Source organism: Plecotus auritus, assembly GCF_963455305.1.
Source record: "Plecotus auritus genome assembly, chromosome: 6".
Taxonomy (NCBI): Eukaryota; Metazoa; Chordata; class Mammalia; order Chiroptera; family Vespertilionidae; genus Plecotus; species Plecotus auritus.
The window spans coordinates 168,646,822-168,660,744 of record NC_137773.1 but is presented as its reverse complement, the minus strand read 5'-3'; the positions used below and the strand labels follow the sequence as shown (position 1 = coordinate 168,660,744).

General features: G+C 50.9%; 2 protein-coding genes across 2 annotated transcripts in view; one reads left to right on the top strand and one right to left on the bottom strand.

The window, feature by feature from the left end:
• Nucleotides 1–13,923, bottom strand: part of FYCO1 (FYVE and coiled-coil domain autophagy adaptor 1) — a 65,787-nt gene that overhangs the window by 17,652 nt on the left and 34,212 nt on the right. The window contains exon 15 of the mRNA XM_080674156.1: nucleotides 2,433–2,528. Within this exon, the coding sequence (XP_080530282.1) occupies nucleotides 2,433–2,528 (96 nt within the window). The remainder of the gene's footprint in view (nucleotides 1–2,432; nucleotides 2,529–13,923) is intronic.
• On the top strand, nucleotides 6,869–11,518 carry CXCR6 (C-X-C motif chemokine receptor 6). The gene is made up of 2 exons (XM_080674161.1): nucleotides 6,869–6,941; nucleotides 9,391–11,518. The coding sequence occupies exon 2, from the start codon at nucleotides 9,412–9,414 to the stop codon at nucleotides 10,432–10,434; it is 1,023 nt and encodes a 340-aa protein (XP_080530287.1). The 5' UTR covers nucleotides 6,869–6,941; nucleotides 9,391–9,411; the 3' UTR covers nucleotides 10,435–11,518.

The window sequence follows — 13,923 nt, the reverse complement described above, 5'->3', positions numbered from 1 at the left end:
GATTTAAAAATGCTTTAAAAAGAACACTTCTGATCTGAGTCATTCATCTTTGTGAAAACTGAATTCCATTAAACATGTTTCCATGTACTAAGTCTTATTTCTAATTATGGTATAAAAGGCCTTTTCCAATGTTTACATTTTTCAAAGAATCTGAGAGTAGGCAGAGGTTCATTGTGGGGAAGAGTTCTTTCTTGTAACATGAAGTGTCACTACATTACCATGTGTGTAGTCACTTCCTGACGGAATACCCCGCCAAGGCTGGGGCTATCTTACAATTTATGTTCCAGAACTGTCCCACATCGTTATTGTGATTGTGCCTTCAATTAAGTTTCTGACCTTTCTAGACATTACATGTTCAGTAAAGAACAATACCCAGTCTCCCCAAAGGAGATGCGAATAAAGACAAATTAAGGGTTTGCTATCTCTGCTCAAATAAAATCTTAAATAAAAGCCTACTGTCCACAGGACTCACATAATAAATGTAAATTCTACTGGTCTCCCTACTCTGCCCTTGATCCCCACAGACATACTCCACATGCCAACCTTTTTCAGATATAAATTAGAGTAAGTCACTCTTCTGTTCCAAACCTAATTTGGGGGCTCCCATGGCCCCCTCAGATTAAAAACCAAAGTCCTTACAATGGCCAACAAGGTCTGATGTGATGTGGACCGCCCAGCCTTCATTCCCTTTCTGACCAGTTCTCTCTGCTTCAGCCACCCTGGCCCTTACCCTATTCCTTGAACATGCTGGTACCATCCTGCCTCAGGGCCTTTGCACTGACTGTTTTCTCTGCTTGAATGCTGGTCCCTCACATATCTGAATGGCAACTCCTTTAAGTCTTAACTTCTTAGCATCACTCCATCTAAAGCTGCAAATTCCCCTGACCTCTCACCCGACTCTGTTTCTTTCCCCTAGCAAGTTACCTTGCAACATCTATACTAATAAAAGGGTAATATGCTAATTAGACTGAGTCAACCAGACATCTTTCGGTCTTCCTGCCTTCCTTCCAGACAAAGCCACAGTGGCGGGGGCTTAGGCAGAGGCAGTTAGGGGTGATCAGGCCAGCAGGGGAGAGCAGTTAGGGGTGATCAGGCATGCAGGGGGGAGCAGTAAGGGGCGATCAGGCCGGCAGGGGGGAGCAGTTAGGGGCGATCAGGCCGGCAGGGGAGGGCAGTAAGGGGGTGATCAGGATAGGGGGGTGGGGGGGCAGTTAGGGGCGATCAGGCTGGCAGGGGAGGGCAGTTAGGAGAGATCAGGCTGGCAAAGGAGGGCAGTTAGGGGCAATCAGGCAGGCAGGCAGGTGAGCCAGTGGTCCCAGATTGCGAGAGGGATGTCAGACTGCCGGTTTAGGGATTGGGCCTAAACCGGCAGTCGGACATCCCCTGAGGGGTCCTGGATTGGAGAGGGTGCAAGCCGGGCTGAGGACCCCCCCACCCCGTGCATGAATTTCATGCACCAGGTCTCTAGTATTATATAATTTACTTATTTACTCATGTTTATTGTTTGTCAAACCCTCCTGGACTACATGCTGAACATAGGGCAGGGATCTTTTTCTGTGTTGTTCACTGATGTACTCTAAGGACTTAGAACAGTACCTGGCACATGGGAGGTACTGAATAAAGGTCAGTGAATGAGTGAGTGAATCTGTTCAATGACTATTATGCAGTTACGCAGCCAACGGACCCAACACCGGAGGGAACAAGAATGCTATGGGGAAATATGCATGCAATATTAAATTTAAAAAGTCTGCAAAATGCCATGTACAATATTTAAGTAAAAATTATGTATATGTGTATAAAAATATGATTTACTTATCTCTATTTTTCTAATTTTCTACAATGAAAATGTACTGTGTTTATGATAAAAAAAAAGTTATTTTCAAGAAAGAACATAGGGCATAGCTATGGGAGAGGGATGAATATTAAGGGGGACAGGGAACTTTTGGGGGTGATGGACCTGGTCTGTACCATTTTTCTTTCCTAGTCCTAGGTTTCCTCTTTCGCAGCATGTTAGCTCAGGGCTACAACTTAGGAATGTTTTAGGCTGGAGCCAGTCTCATCTCCTCAACTCTGCCTTTCCTGGAAAAAACATGTTGCCTCACGGGTAGAAACTAAAACTAAAACACAGAGAGGTTAGGTAACTTGCCCAAGACTGAGCAGCAAGTGGGGAGCAGAGCTGGGTGGGCTTTGAGGTCCCTGAGATGATATGAGCTGCTGGCCGAGCTGGGTGTGGGCTGGGCAGGATGACTGGTGACTATTACACTGTATTATTGGTCAAAGGCCAAGCATTATACACTCTAAAGGGGGTCTTACTGTATATAAATTATACCTAAAAAAGGCACGACCACCGGTGCCCCGTCAGCCTGGGAAGCCAGGCTCCTCTGCCCCGTACCCACTGCCCTGGGATGCCCCGCTTGGGGATGGGCACTTACATCAGCTCTCCGGACTTCAGCAAGCAGATTTCCGTATCCTGCCCCAGGGCCACGTCTTCAGTGTCCTCGGGGGTTAGTGAGTTTGATGTGGTGTCCCTGAAATGTCACGAGAATACAGCCATTTAGCTATTAGCACACAGGGGCCCACAACCTGAGGCCCACAGCTGGAGTCATGTAGCCAATATCAGACCCCACGGAAACCCTTCAATCCGGAGGTCGTGAGACAGGCCCGCATACCCTGTGGGCAGAGGGCACTGGGTGGGAGAGGACAACAGGGCTGCAGTGATCTCTCCAACATCTTCCCCGCGGGTGTGGGACGGGATGACCATACACACATGGACCACCCCCCCATCCCATCCTAGCTGAGTTACAGAGAGAGGCTCTGACCTCTTGGCTTCCTTTGGACAGCCTGGATATCGTGCCTGCTCGCCACCAGAGCTCCCACTGCCCTACCTTGCTCCTGTCTGCCTACTGCTGGAGTGCTGAGGCCACAGGATGTGGGAATGTGCTCTCGGGTGCAACTACGTGGGGGTGGTGCGGGCTGGCACTGGGAGCCCCTAGTGGTGTCTAGATCAGCAGACACCCACGAGTGCCCAGGTGCCTGGTTGGGGCTGTCTCTGCACTGCTCACATCAGCCCATGACAAGCAGGTCAGTCAGCGCACCCCCCCCCCCCGCCCCCTGGAGCCCACTGTGGCTCAGAGGGCAGAGAGGTAGCAGAGCTCAGGGTGGGGGTGCTGGGAATCACCGCTTCAAGGCAGCTCTGGTCTTGGCTTTGCGACTAACTGCGTGCCTCTGGCTAAGCCCTTTACTCCCTGAGACTTGAGTTTTCTCTTCTCCAAATCTGAGGAGATGGAACCAGATGCATTCCAGGTTCTGCTGGCTTGAAGAAGCTGTACGTTTCAAAGGAGAAGGTGCTTTAGTCTGCTTGGCCTTCTCTGCTCTCCCTAGGGAAGGGGCAGCAAAAACCTGTCCCCAAGTGCTTACTAAAGTGCCTGCTGCCATCAAGGCAAGCCCTGTCATTCGCCATTCTGTTTCCCCCAGGCCCTGCCCCACCTCTGACCTTCCTTCTTGTTGCTCTTCTAAACATGGCTTCCAGATCCCCCACCTCTGACCCTGGGACAAACAGAATCACAGAATGTCCCTCAAGAAGCAGCTCAAGAGACAGGGGTCCAGGGGAGAAGAGATGGGCCCAAGGCCACGCAGGCCGACCTCATTTCATTTGCTTTTATCCTTGTCCAAAGTGGGAACACCGTAAACGAGAAAGATCTATAACATATGATGAAACAAACTCTGAAAACTGCAGCTGGTTCTCTCCACCTTCCTATATTTAGGACAAAAGATGTCCTTACCCATTGTTCCCTCTCTTTCTGCGTCTCCCCCCTCTCTGACCATCATGATGACAGACAACCCCCAGCAACCCACAAGGAGATGATTCCCAGAGCAGGTGCCTCAGACCCTCGCCGGTCCTGCCTGAGGGAGCTGAGAGGCGGGGAGGGGCGGAGGGGGGAGTATGCCTGGGTGGGCGATGAAGTCGGGAAGGTAGTGAGTAATTTTCAATAGATTTTCAAACTGTGGGTCACAACCCACAGAGTAGGTTGTGAATGAGTTATGGCCAACATTAGGAAAATGGACTGGAAATGACCAATGTATGTGGGGAGGGTTCAGTATTGTTTTATGAGGCTCTTGTTCTGATTTGAAGTCTACACATGTCCACACCCAGGGAGTCAGGTAACATGTACTCTCACTGTGAGATGTAGTAGAAAATGTCCAAGCAGCTGTGTTAAAAGATGTCCAAGGATTAAAAAATGTGAGAATGACAGGGAACAAAAGCAAAGCCACTAGGGGGCAGCCTATCTCCTCCCAGACCTATTTCCTTCTGTTGTCATTGATGTGCTTTTCTAAGAAAAGGAGATAAACTCACTGCCCACAAGTGACCTTCCTCCTCCCAGTTCCAGCCATGGGGAGCTTAATGCTAGCCACAGCAGTCTTGTGGGGAAGATGGCATGTCACACTTCCCCGAGCCTACGGCCAGTCCAGCTGAACCTGTCTTCATGCACAGGCATCTACATCAACTTGCTCCACCCCCTGAGGGTGCTCATCTCGGCATCCCTGGGCACCTGCCCTGCACACAGCCTGTGCTCAGTAAGTGTCCAGGTTAGGTGCCTCAGGCTAAGGCAGTTTTCTGTCTAAATGCCCCCAAGGGAGGACATGACCTAGGCTCTAATTTACTTACTTGTTTTTAAATATATTTTTATTAATTTCAGAGAGGAAGGGAAGGGGAGATAGAAACATCAATGATGAGAATCACTGGTTGGCTGCCTCCTGCATGCCCCACACTGGGGAGCAAGCCTGCAACCTGGGCATGTGCCTTGACCGGGAATCGAACTGTGACCTCCTGGTTCATAGGTCAACACTCAACCACTGAGCCACGCCAGCTGGGCAAGGCTCCAAGTTAGAACTAAGTGAGAAGAAAGTGGTGATCACAGACAAGGTGGATGCTGAGAAGTCCCCGGCAATGCAGTCCAGGGGTTCATGCCGGCCTGGAGGAGGGATCCCGGGTGGGGTCCTCCAGCTTGGTTTCTGCAGCTGCAATCTCTAGTATTTTCCTCCCACAGATCAAAACGCCTTGGCCTCTTTTTTACTGATTTGCTGTACGTCAATTTTGCAGGCTGCTGGATAGCAGACTGCCCGCTCGTTTGGATTGGCTGGGCAGGAAAGGGTGCCTGCAAGGCCCCTGTGGCTTGAGGGTCTGGCTGACCATCTTCCTCAGGGGCTCCATCTACGGCTCTGCCTGGCCGAGCCCAGCACAGTTGGGAGCGGTGCTCTGACCGATGAGAGTCCTGCAGTCCCCCAGGGCAGCCTGCATCTGTGATGTGAGCAGGGCCCTGTGAGCGGCAGAGGTTTACAATTGCACTGTCCAATAGACAGCCACTAGCTCTGGCTATTGAAACTCAGATTCACCAAATTATTTTAAAGCCACAAAATGTGACTCTTTAGTTGCACTAGCCACACATCAAGTGCGCAGCAGCCACATGGGCTAGTGGCCATCGTGCGGGACAGCATGGATCCAGGACGTGCCCGACACTGCAGGAGACTCTAGTCAACAGCCCTGTCTACAAGGTTGGGGTGAGTCATTTTGTGGATCGGGTATCCTTTTATTTTACGATTAAAGTAAATTCCTAGTAGTTGCTCTTTTAGTCACTAATTTCCTTTTGCCCCCAAACCAAGCATACGCTTCTGGTATTTTGATTTCTGATTACTTGGTAACTATGGTCTGACACAACAGACAAACCTGTAGGCCCATTCTCACAACCAACACCTGGGGGCGCCGCTGAGCAAGCCACACCCAACTCCCTCGCAGCCCTTTGGTTAGGCTGCCGTTGTTAGGATCTTTTCACTTACCCTCCACAGCCCTGTCACCCACCAAAGTCTGGCAGGCAGCCTCTTTTGCCAGCAACTGTAACGGCCTCAGCCCGGGTCCTGACATCCTAACCTGAGTTCTGGCTCGAGAGTGTCAGGTGCTGAGGAAGAGCGAGGTCAGCGCGGTCTGACTTCCACGATAAGTGTGCAGCAGGCGGCTGCCATGCCCCTTGGATTCTTCCCTCCCGTTTGGAAAATGTTGCCGTGTTCCAGGGGAAAGCCAAGGCATATGACTGGCTACCTCCCCTTAAGCAGCTTAGTTTTGTTTCCAAGAAAAGGAATGCCCTTGAAACAAGGAACACTGCAAATGGGCAGATCACAAGAGGCACTTTGTGGAGGGCAGCAGGTCGAGACCTGGTTTGCCCCACGGAGTACAAGTGATTACTAAGCGAGAAGAGTGCGGCCGAGTGTGTGTGAGACAAGGCTCAGGTCCTTCACACTCTGGCTCTTGAACTCGTCCTAAATGATGGCTGGCTTATCCCATGTCAGACCCACATTCACCTAGAAGCCATCTGGTTCATTGGCCTGGCAGTGACAGAGCTGGGTTTGTAGCCTGGAAATGCCAGTTACTAGCTGTGTGCACATGAGGCTAATTCAACTATGGCCCTGGGTGTTCTCATCTATAAAATGGGGATACCAGTTCTGCAGGGTTGAGAACCCGTGGCTATCACGTGTGAGCTGCATGCATACACAGAACGAGACCAGAGCATGCACTCTGCATTGGTCCAGACCCAAACTATTCCAAAGAGACGCGTGACTAGTGAATGGAAGTATTTTAAGATTCGAATGCCATCGGTTTACAAATAAAAGCTCTCTCAGGTCCCGGCGGGCGAGTCGGTCGCCAGCCCGGGGGCAGAGGGGTCTCAGTAATGGAGCCAGAGCTTCCTATCTTTGACCCCGAATTACATGGGTGCAGACTGGTCATGTGGATTCTGATCTGCTAGATGGGTTGGGCCTCTTCCAATCAGCAACCGAGGGTTCTTCAAAACTACTCAGCGGAAACATGGACCACATCACAGAGAGGCAGAGGTAGGGCCTGCTGCGGGCACAGCTCATCTCTGGAACAAACTGAAAAGGCATCTTGGTGGGTGAGTCATCTGTCTTCCTCTCTATAGGTAAAAGCCAGGGCTCCGAGTCCTGCCTGGAGCAGCCGCCCTGAAATGCCCAGGCTTTAGCTGCTCCAGGTTCCGATCCCATCTCTGCTGCTTGCTGCCAAGGGTTAGAGAAATGACTTATGGGTCCTGGGCACTGGAAGTGCTTGGAAGCGAATGGTCCTGGGGAGCTACGGCAGAGTCAGACCCTCCTGGGAGATGAAGGTCTATGTTTGTTCACTGAATAGCCTTTGTTTTGTTTCTTTTGCCTTTAATAAGACAGGCTCCTATCTCGGAATATGGTTTACCACTATACAACTTTTGGAAAATATAAGGGAAATAGGTCACCCCTAATTGCACCAGCCAGAGCGAACTGCTGATAAAATCTGGTCATTTTTCTGTTTTTAAAAAATATAGTCAAAACCCGATAGCTTATCGTGGATTCTTAGACCAGGGTGGTCGGGTATGTGGCAGAGTGTCAAAGGGCTCACGGACCCCACGAGTGCAAGTGTGTGTACATATTTCTGAGGAAAAGGTCTGCGGCCTCGACGAGATGCTCAAAGGGGTTTATGATCAAAGGTTAAGAAACCAGGATCAATTCTATATCCCTGTCACCTATTCATTGCAATAGTAACAGCCAATACTAAGTTGTGCTTATACTCTTCTGAGCAATTCAAATGTGTTACCGTATAAAAATAATAATAGCACTTCCTAAACATTAGTTATATTCTATTTTGTCTGAATTATAATTAGCTATTTTTTAAATTATTAGACATTTACACTATTTCCAAAGTTGCATATATTACCTTTTTTATTTTTATTTTTTATTTTCAGAAATAAACATAGAACTTTGGTTATGGAAGTAAATGGTTTTCACATTCTAGAAGGGAAAGTAATTTTTTAAGGTTTTGAAAAAAAATATGATTTATTGATTTCAGAGAGGGAATTAGAAACATCAACGATGAGAGAGCATCACTGGCTGGCTGCCTACTGCACACCTCCCACTGGGGATTGAGGATGCAACCCAGGCATGTGCCCTAACCGGGAATCGAACCATGACCTCCTGGTTCATAGGTCAATGCTCAACCACTGAGCCACTGCGGCTGGACGAGGAGCAGGGACTTTTTATTGAGGAGTCTCACCTGAAGGCAAGGCCCTTCTTTGCAGCGAAGGGCGCTTTGTTACCAGGAAAGACTGAGGGGACAGCACCAGGGCTGATGGCACTTCCAGTCACAACAGTCTTCGAGGAGATCAGAGAGGAAAGATGATGCCTCCTTGTACATGCCCTTGTCTGGCCGGTTCATGTATTTTTTTGCCGGTGGATATTTTGACTTTGCTAATCCAAATACCTGCCTCCTTCCAACTATGAAATTGCAATAAAGAATACTTGTGTTTCGTTTAAAAAATAACAAACACAAAAAAACCCATCTTCTTGAGGTACTGGCAAGGCATAGCACTGGGTCCCTGGAAATGGGCACTGTGTGTGGAGAAGCTGCAGCCCAGTGGTCTGGCACTCCAGGCTGGATGCTGCTGCAGGCAGGTGCCCATGCCCACGCCACGGGTCACATCACCTCCGTTAGGTCCTGCCTGGGTCCTCAGCAGGGTCACAGGGCAAAGAGAAGGGTCAAAGGGAAGTGTGGGCCTTGAAGGGCAGGGAGCACCAGGCAAAAAGGCAGCTATTTGGGCTTAGCTACAAGCCCCTCTGCAAGGCCTGCCACCGGCCTCTGGCCACCCACCCAGCTGGCCATTTCAACCAGGCCTTCCATTTGTTACAGGAGACCCCTCAGCCTAAACTACTTGTCATAAAAGCTAAAGCCATGTTCTCTTCTGGAGAAAACTACCGCTTAAGAGATGCCTGAAGGTTAAGATATCTTCAGGAAATGAGGCTCTGACGGGGCACGTTCACTGGGACAGGTGATAAAGGGGAAAGATGAGGCTGGGCTGTGAGAACTCCCCAATCCCTGGTCAGGGGCCAGCTCAGCCAAAGTGCTTTTCTTTGCCTTGTTTTTCTGTCGGTCGTCCTTTAAAATCTATGTAGTTGAGAGAGAAAGGCAGGAGGGACGGGCCGCCCCCCATACACCTTCTGGGGAATACGTGCCGTGGCTTTCACGAGGAGTTCAGGGGTCCAAAGTAACAGCAGGTGGGGCACAGGATGGGCGGGCACGTGCTGTGAGGCATGGGCAGGTGCAGCAGGCCCTGCTGTGCTGCTCTACCAAAGGGCACCGACCCCATGTCACCACAGGTGCCCTTTGAGGCCGAAGTGAGCACAGGTTTCCTGGGATGCGCAGGGTCTCCCAGGCGGGTGAGTCCTGAGGACTGTAAGGCTCATGAAGAATTCCGTCCCACTCATGTACTAGACTGTGCAGGGCGGAGCTGGGCAAGGGGACAGTGGGAAGACGGGTGTGGACCCTCAGCCCAAACATGATTCCTGTGTTTTGACTCACAGGTGTTCGTCAGAACAGACACTATGGAGGACGACGACTACTATCCAAGCTACATGTTCAACGTGTCCAACGCCAACAAGCAAGAGCACAATAACTTCCTGGCGTTCCAGAAGCTCTTTCTGCCCTGCATGTACGTGGCCGTGTTCCTCTGTGGCCTGGTGGGGAACTTGCTGGTGCTGGTCATCTACATCTGCTACCAGAAGCTGAAGAGCCTGACGGACATGTTCCTGGTGAACCTGCCCCTGGCTGACCTGGTATTTGTCTGCACCCTGCCCTTCTGGGCCTACGCCGGCATGCACGAATGGGTCTTCGGCAAGGTGATGTGCCAAATCCTGCTGGGCATCTATACTTTCAACTTGTACACGTCCATGCTCATCCTCGTCTGCATCACCGTGGACCGCTTCATGGCAGTGGTCCGGGCCACAAAGGCCTATAACCAGAAGGCAAAGCGGATGAGCTGGGGCAAGGCCATCTGCGGGTCCATCTGGGTGGTCTCCCTGCTGTTTTCCTTGCCACAGATCATCTATGGTGATGTCCATGAGAACGACAAGTGGGTCTGTGGTTACAACGAGGAGATTTCCACTGTGGTTCTCGCCACCCAGTTGACTCTGGGGTTCTTCCTGCCACTGCTCACCATGATTGTCTGCTACTCAGTCATAATCAAGACCCTGCTTCGTGCCCGAGGCTTCCAGAATCACAAGTCTCTCAAGATCATCTTCCTGGTGGTGGCTGTGTTCCTTCTGACCCAGACGCCTTTCAACCTAGTGAAGCTCGTAGGCAGCACGAGCTGGGTGTACCACACCATGACCAGCTACAATTATGCCCTCGCTGTGACGGAGGCCATTGCCTACCTGCGGGCCTGCCTCAACCCTGTGCTCTATGCTTTTGTTGGCCTGAAGTTTCGGAAGAACTTCTGGAAACTTGTGAAAGACATTGGCTGCCTCCCTTACGTGGGAGGCTCAAGCCAGCTAAAGTCTTCGGAGGACACTTCCAAGACGTGCTCCGCCTCCCAGCAAGTGGAGGGCACCAGCATGTTCCAGCTGTAGGCCTTGGGGCTCAGAGAAGCTGCCCAGGAACTTCAGGGGCACAGAATGCCGTGTCCTCTGGCGGCGACGGGGAAGGCTTTGTTTATAGCTTGTGCATTTTCGCGGAGAAGTGACCAAACGCTGCAGCTGGTGTGCAATGCTTCTTCTCAGGCATGAACACACCTGTTCTCTCCTTGAACACCCAGGCCTAAAGCTCACAGGGGAAGCTAAAAACTGTAAGGGGTTTCCTTCCTCCGTCTCCGAGAATTCTGACACCAGGGGGAATGGCGTTGTGACTCTAAAAACCCCAGGTTCTCCTTCACTGAGACCGAGACTGAAGGTTGAAGTGGTACCATGACCACAGAGCTGCTGACAGCAGGTGACGTTGAGCTCCCAAGTTCAAGAGATTCTTCTGGTTTCTGGGAGACAGGGATGAGAGCAGCCATGAGAACATGTGCTGACCCTTTTCCTTTGCGCTCAAGCCTCAATCTCCAGGAACCTCACCAAGGAGGTCAGGTTCTGCCTCACTTTTGGTTTAACTTTTATGCTCTTGTTCTGTGATTAATCCTGGAAGGACTTGCACCAGGGAATATGAACAGGCCCAAACAATTTAGTTGGCTGAGAATTCCAGAGGTCCACAGAATGCTAGAAAACTGTGCATAGCTGAGTGTAAGATCACTGTGAATCTACGAAATGTTCTGAAATGGAGTCTATGTTGGGTCTGCTCATTTTGAAACTCAATTATCTGCCTGGCCGATATGGTTCAGTGGTTAAGCTTTACCCCTGAACCAGGAGGTCTCGGTTCGATTCCAGGTTGGGGCATATGTCCGGGTTGTGGGCATGGTCCCCAGTAGGGGGCGTGCAGGAGGCAGTCAATCAATGATTCTATCTCATTGTTGATGTTTCCACCTCTTTACCCCTCTCCCTTCCTCTCTGAAATCAATAAAAAAAAAAATATTTAAAAAGCCAACAACACAATTATCCTATGCCTTTCACACACATGTATGCACAAATTCTTTATGTATATGTAATTCTTTCTCTTCCACACATATGTCAAACAGCATATGATTTTCATGACTAAGAAATAAAACTTTTAAAAGTCTCCAAACTGCTTTTACCCCTTGGGCACTTTTTGCTTTAACATGGCACGCCTGGAATATATCGAGAGCTTATTTGTGGGCCCAAGGCACAAGAAAGAAGTGAGGATTGCAAACTCTCAGGGCACTGCTCTACCAAGGAACTGGAATATACCCGTGAAAACCACCCAGCGCCTTCGCTGTGGTTTCCAATGTCCTGCCCAACATGTGAGGTGTATTTGTTTAACCTCCGTAACGTGGTCACAGAATGAGGCAGAGTTTTAAATGTCAGACACTGTGCGTGTCGTGTCTATTAGATACTAACTATCTGCTCAATAGGCTTAAAGTTGCCTCGTGGTTCATGAGTCACAAGTCACTCACTGAAAAAGGAGGACAGCTGACACCAGCTATTATGCAGTCAGAATTATGGGCTGAATAGTGTGGTTTTGAGGTTTAGATGGACCAGAGCTGAATCCAGCTCTGACCCTCACTACCTGGTAATCTTTTCACCTCTCTTGTTTTGGTGAGACATGGACTGTACCACTGCCGACCTCTTGGGCTGGCATGCGGACTGGAGACCCTGCATACAGAACACTGGGCGCAGTTCGCATTCGTGGGCAGGAGGGCTCCCAAATGGCAGAAGTTACTGTTCTTTGTCCCGAGAACTAGCAATACTACTGAGCCGCAAACAAGGATGAAATACTGCCATTTGCAACAGCATGGATGGATCCTGAGAGTCGTGTGCTAAGCAAAATCAATCAGATGGGAAAGGGCAAGAATCATGTTCTCACTCGTTGTGCAGGGCATAACACAGAAAATGAACAAACAAAAGAAACAAAAAGCTCATTGACACAGACAACAGCATGGTGGTTACCAGAGGGAAGAGGGGTGGGGGACGTTGAAGAGGGTCAGGGGGGTCAAATATATGGTGACGGAGGAGGGTAGACATAGGGTGATGAGCACACAATACAATATACAGATGATGTACACTTGAAACCTATATAATCTCATTAACAATGTCATCCCGATAAATTGAAAAAACAAAAACTAGCAACACAAAATGGAAGCCGCTGTGTTGGCGAGGCTCGGGAGGGTTTGCTTCGCGCCTTCAGAGGGGCGTGGCATGCCACATGCACTGCCAGCCGGCACAGGGCCCACGTGATCCCACCTGCTGATTCATAACCGTGCCTAATGCATCCATGAGTGACTTTCCTATACTCGGGCCTCATGATCGCTGAATCCGTCCCAAACAAGATCTGCTCTTTTCCTGGGGACAAGGCCGACTTTTATCTTCTTTAAATTGGCTTTAGTGGGGCATCGCTGTCATCTCCCTGTGTGCCTCCACCAGAGGTGTTGAGCACCTCTGACAGCGGGGCCACTTGCCCCTGACTTTCCTGACAGTGTCCCAGCACAGGAGGCGAGGCCCTGCAGCATCTCCACAGGCTTCTGTGGGGGGAGGCGGTGGTGATGGGAAAGCAGGGCCCTGGGTCACTCAAACACCGGCTCAGTGGCAGCCCCACCTCTGTGTGTCCTTGGGAAAGCCACTCAGGCCCCAGGCCCATGCCACCACCCACACCCCTGGCTAGTGACAGTGAGGCCCGGACAGTGCACTCCGAGGGCCAAGCTGGGGGCTGCCTGGCCACAGCAACACAAGGGCCACTGTTGGGACCACTGGCTTCTCCCTGACCAGGCACTGCCAGTCCGTACCCCATCCCCGGCCCTTCCACAGCTTAGCAAACCCGCCCACCTGTCCCCAGGAATCGCACAGCAGCTTAAACCTTCACCTTCCTGCCTCATCACTCACTGGTCCTACAGTCTCTGGGCCCTTATCTGAGACACCTGGGAGTAGGGATGACTTTCCACCTCCCCTGGGTACACGCCATTCATTACTGGCCACGGATCCCGGCACAGCCCACATACACCACAGGGCTTTTGTGTCTTGATTTCATTCCATCCACACAACAGCCCAGAAGTCTAAGTTCCCACCCTCAGACCTGCTCTTCTCCGCCCCGTATTCTCACACACACCAGCACCTCATATAAAAGGCCTGGGAGACGGGGGCGGGCGTGTGGGGGGGAGGGGTTGGTGAAGGGGCGGGGGAAGGAAGGGAGATAGAGGGAGGACGGAGAGCAAGGGAGCAGGCTGGGTGTGGGCACTCTGCCTGGGGTGTGGCCTCAGGGTCTGAAGGTAAAGAAAATGCTCCTCGTCGACCATGTTTGCAACACTTGGTAGAGACCACGGATGGCTGCACTGTCCCATGTGAACACAGGGTGACCTGCTGCAGAGGCTACCTGGGAGCCGCCCGGGTGACCTCCGTGAGCGCTCTGGACTGAGGAAAGGGTGCTGCGGGAGAGAAACCTGAAGCTGCCCCCACTAGAGGGGTGGAGGCAGAGCAAAGAAGACGCGGCCCAGGGCCGGTCAGGGCGTGCCCTCT

What these genes read in the sequence shown, in the direction of transcription:
- CXCR6 (XM_080674161.1), top strand. Translation starts at nt 9,412, where the DNA reads ATGGAGGACGACGACTACTATCCAAGCTACATGTTCAACGTGTCCAAC.